Genomic DNA, 5,000 nt, shown 5'->3' with positions numbered 1-5,000 from the left:
ATAAGACCATCAATATTCATAGCACTAGTAAAATATACATTTTTCCCGCCAATTCAAGGAAAGGTGAAATCAGGTAAGATCACAAGGTCTACTAATTGACTCCTTTGTGGCTAATCACTAGTAGAGCCATCTATGTACAGAGACATTTCACAGAAATATAAGAAATGAGCACAGCATTTTCCCCGGCGGCATGTGGTTAAACTTTAACAATAGCATTACCTCTCCAACTTTCAGGTTATGCAGACTATCACTGGCTGTTCTGTGTCACAGAATGTAGTTATTGCCATGTCTGGTATTGCAAAGGTCTTCGTTGGAGAGGTTTTAGAAGAAGGTAAGACACAAGTATATATTTTTCTTTGTACATGCATTTAAGTTGTAAATTTTGGTAAAATATAATGATAGGAAAGCTATTGCTAATAAAGTTTTTAGCCATTTTTTACTTTACAAGTTTGATCATAGCCAGTATGTAATATAGGTATATTTTTCTTCCTCAATTTTTTTCCGAGTATTAATGATAATGATGATGGTAATGATAATGATGATGATGTTGATGATAATAGTAATAATATTAATATTAGTAATAGTAATAGTAATAGTAATAATAATAATAATGATAATAATAATAATTATGATAATAATAGTAATAATAATGATAATAATAATAATAATGATAATAATAATAATAATAATTATAATAATATTCGTAATTATAATAATAATTATGCAACAATACTAATAAAATTGTTTGAAGATTCACTCAAGCTTTACATATGACAACAGCGTCTACTTTTTTAGGGTTAAATATGATAGATACTAATATCTTCCCAGTAGCAAGTGTTGTTACAGTCTTAGTGAAATTAGATATGGATTTGGTGTGTACTGAATCTGAGGAAATTGGAATAACTCATGGCATATATGGACTTTTTTAAGCTGCATTATTCTGTAAAATAGTATTGTATGTTTTGTACATATCCTTTTTATTTGTAGAATTATTTTAAGTTTTAAAATATTAACAGCAAAACTCTTAGGCTATAAAACAAAATTAATGCTTAATTAATTATTAATATAAAGAACAACATATTTTTTGGCAATTCCATAAAAAAACAAAGAAAAATATAAGTGCTGAGGACTTCTTTATTGATTTATCTTTAGTAATTATCTCCCTATCTTTTATTTCTTCTTTTTCACCAAAACAATAATTGGCATGTGTCATCTTTGTTGTGATGATTATGGCATGGATGAGAGAGGTGGGATCTGGAATATCAGGGTCTTAGTGTTGTGTGTCAGAGAACAAGGTAGCAATAAATTAATATCTGCCATGAAAACTCTTAGAAAATTATTTTTTTGTTTTTTAAAAATATCCAAAGCACATGTTATAAACCATTATTGTATATCCAAAAAAGTGGTTCCCAACTCTTTTTCACATGTGGCTCCTTTCTCAAACCTCAGACAAGTGTGACTCCTAGACATCAATTCTGTCTGTGATTTTTCTGGCTACATATTTTTGGACTAGGGGAGGAAATTATTCAGTGATCTTTATCTATTTACTCATAATGCAATATTCCTTGAAGATATGTATTTATAGTATATTCTTAGTATGAAGACTGAGAAACACCTAATACATTGGGCAACAATATTTCCCCCATGGCCCTGTTTCCCCCATGCTAACTCTCCACAATCTCCTTGGGGTCACAACCCACCAGTTAGGAACCACTGTTCTTAAAAGTAAAGTAAGAAAATAATAATAATAACAATTAAAACAATATTTTTTATTTCTCTACTTATATGAGAAATAAACACCTCAGATCAAGCTATTATATAAATTTGCCAATTGTTTAATATAACATTTTTTTTATTATTACAGCTTTAGATGTAATGGAAACTGAAGGAGAATCTGGCCCAGTACAACCCAAGCACCTACGAGAAGCTGTGCGTCGGGTAAGACGTCGCCCAGGGCAGCACATTCCAACCATGAAACAGCAAAGGCCATTGTTCAGAATTTGAGTGTCAAAAAAACAAATTTTTATGCGAACCATACAAAGAAAAATATACCAGAAAAGACCCTATATAGTTTGAGCTGACTGTCAGTTTCAGAAGAATTAAAGAAAATAAAAGTTCGACTCAGTTATTGATATCGAAATAATAACTAGGTCTGTGAGGGAATATTCATTAGTAGTTCTCAATGTTATAGTGGTTTATAGGTAAGGTGAAAGATGATAATGAAATATAGATTAACCCAATGTAGGCAGGCATGGCATGTACGTCCATGTCATGCCCACTGTGAGTTTACTTTATTAATTGTTTTTACACACAGATGGCTACACTTGTATCAAGTCACCAATGACCCAATTACAAGTACTGCCTGTCTTGCCTATTTACCCTTTTCCTTCATTTACAAAAATATTTTATGTCATCTTATTTTGCTGTTATTAATGTTTATAACATTATAGTAGTTATAATTTCTATTTTGAAAATAACACCATCGATATTCATAGCACTAGTAAAAAATACGTTTTTCTTGCCAATTCAAGGATTGGTGAAATTAGGTAAGTTCACAAGGTCTAATAATTAATTCCTTTGTTGGCTAAGCACTACCATGTATGCAGAGACATTTCACAAAAATTTAAAAAATGAGCACAGCATTTTCCCCATATTCATTTTTCTGGTGGCATCTGGTTAATTCTTAAATTATTTCAATTTAAGGAAATATGACTGAAAACAAGAATGATGCATATGAAATAAATATGTACAAATATTTGAACTTTTTTATAAGTCCATTTATTGAAATGAAATAAAGATATTGCCAAGCAAATTATTTATTACCCTGTATACTTTAATTTTCACTAAATATGTTTATATTAATCCAATGATGACAGATGTTTATATGAAACCATTGACAACAGGAGGCCCAGTCTCATACCAAATACCACATCTGGGAGTTAGCTGGGGTGGGGGGGGGGGTATGAATAATTATGGGTGGAGTGAAGGGCAAACTCCTTGAATGGATGAAAGACTTCCTTTACGAAAGACAGATGAGCACCATTAGATAGAAGCACTCTACATGGCGACGAGTAATTGGCGGAGTACCTCAAGAATCAGTGTTGGTGACAATTATGTTTACTATTTTCGTCAATGATTTAAAATAAAACATAAGGCCAAGTAGTTGGCTGAATGTTTGCAGACGACACAAAATTACAAAAAAAAAAAAAAAAAAAATGATAACAGACGACATCTTATGTCTGTGCCTCCAAAGGGACATTGAGAACTTATTCATCTTGAGTTGTATTTTGAAAATTAAATTCAACACCAAGTGCCATGTAGTCAGGTTTGGTGAGAATAAAAAATGTCCATTATACCATTATAAAAATATCTTAGAATAACTGGAACCTAAACCCAAATGATCATATAAATGGAAAGGTCTTTAAAATGCTAGGGGTGATTACCAACAGGAAGAGGGGCATGGTCAGCATTGGACTTGGTACAGTGATGTGGGTCGTGTAGCCAAGGAGATCAATCACATCCTTGTCAGCACTCAATGGAGGATCCTCCAGAATTGCAGGGTATATCAGAGTGCCGAGTTCTGTGGAACTGATCATAGATTAGTTGTGGCTACTCTGGGCTTCAAACGTGGAACGCTTGATGCAGACCAAGAATCGTTTGGTGAATGCCCATGAGCAAGACAGAATTTCATCTCACAGGAGACACTGGAAGCCACAAATGCTTGTTGTGCAGCTCGATAGTCAGGGGATTGCAACTTGCACTGTTCCCTGGTGCGCAGGACTAGGTCACTGCTGGCAAGGGATAAAGAACAATTTATCAGGAATCTTGCAGAGGAGGTAGAAAGCCATTTCCTAGTAAGTGAGAAAGCTGAACTCCAAGCCCTCCTCACTGCAGTCCACTCAACAAGTGACCAGATAATCTCAGGGGCTTGCATGCTGTCCTGTCTGCCATCAGGCAGACTGGTACCATTCCCCCTGACCTGCTGAGAGGTGTGGTCATCCCTCTCTGGAAGGGGAATGGGGATCAGTGGGACTGCAGCAATCACCGAGGCATTACACTACTCAGTATACCAGGCAAAGTACTCGCACACATCCTACTGAGATGTATCAGAGACCACCTGCTGAGGCATCAGATGCCAGAGCAATCTGGATTCACACCTGGTAAGTCCACAATAGACTGTATCCTGGCACTTCGAGTCATTGTAGTGAGTTTGAATGTGGGCTGCTCAAAGCTTACATCAACCTCAAGAAGGCGTTTGATACCGTACATCACGAATCACTCTGGGAGATCCTGAGACTAGGAGGAATTCCAACAAGGATTATTGGATTAATAGCAAACTTGTATACAGGCACTGAAAATGCTGTAATGTGTGGTGGGGGCCTGTTGAACTTCTTCCTTGTTAGTTCAGGTGTGAGGCAAGGCTGTACCAACACTTTTCAACATTTGCATGGACTGGATGCTGGGTAGAGCTACTGTTCAGTCACTCTGGAGCAACTCTGGGCAATATTAAGGTTACAGACCTTGACTTTGGTAATGATGTTGCTATTTTATCTTAATCTCTGGAAACCCTAGTAGTGGCTCTTGATGCATTTAGCCATGAAGTGAAGCCCCTGGGACTCGAGATCTCCTGGACCACGACCAAGATCTAGGATTTTGGGGGCCTACTATTCAGTCGGTACATGCTTGCAGTGAAAACATCGAAGTCACAGAGAGTTTTATATACCTCGGTAGTGCAGTTCATGACTCCCGAGCTGTTAGACCAGGAAGTCAGTAGACAGATTGGTCTGGCAGCAGGGGTCATAAAATCTCTCGACAAGAATATTTGGAGATGCCGGTATCTGTGCAGAAGGACTAAGCTACGTGTCTTCAGGGCCCTGATACTACCAGTTTTACTATATGGTAGTGAAACCTGGATGCTATCTTGTGCTTTGGAATCTTGTCTTGATGCCTTTAGTAACAGATCCTTGCTCTGGATTATGGGGTACAATTTGGCGGGACCA

At 36.3% G+C, this 5,000-nt stretch overlaps 1 protein-coding gene across 2 annotated transcripts in view; it reads left to right on the top strand.

Moving 5' to 3' along the window:
- LOC125047053 (transcription initiation factor TFIID subunit 11-like) overlaps positions 1 to 2,334 on the top strand; it is an 11,307-nt gene extending 8,973 nt beyond the window's left edge. For both annotated transcript variants that reach the window (XM_047645100.1, XM_047645101.1), the window contains exons 5-6: positions 235 to 331; positions 1,865 to 2,334. In XM_047645100.1, the coding sequence (XP_047501056.1) occupies positions 235 to 331; positions 1,865 to 2,004 (237 nt within the window). In that variant the 3' untranslated portion in view covers positions 2,005 to 2,334. The remainder of the gene's footprint in view (positions 1 to 234; positions 332 to 1,864) is intronic.
- Positions 2,335 to 5,000: the final 2,666 nt, after the last annotated feature.

The sequence above is a fragment of the Penaeus chinensis genome, chromosome 40 (genome assembly GCF_019202785.1).
Source record: "Penaeus chinensis breed Huanghai No. 1 chromosome 40, ASM1920278v2, whole genome shotgun sequence".
Classification (NCBI taxonomy): Eukaryota; Metazoa; Arthropoda; class Malacostraca; order Decapoda; family Penaeidae; genus Penaeus; species Penaeus chinensis.
Note: the sequence above shows the minus strand (reverse complement) of the source record. Positions and strands in the feature narration are given on the sequence as shown.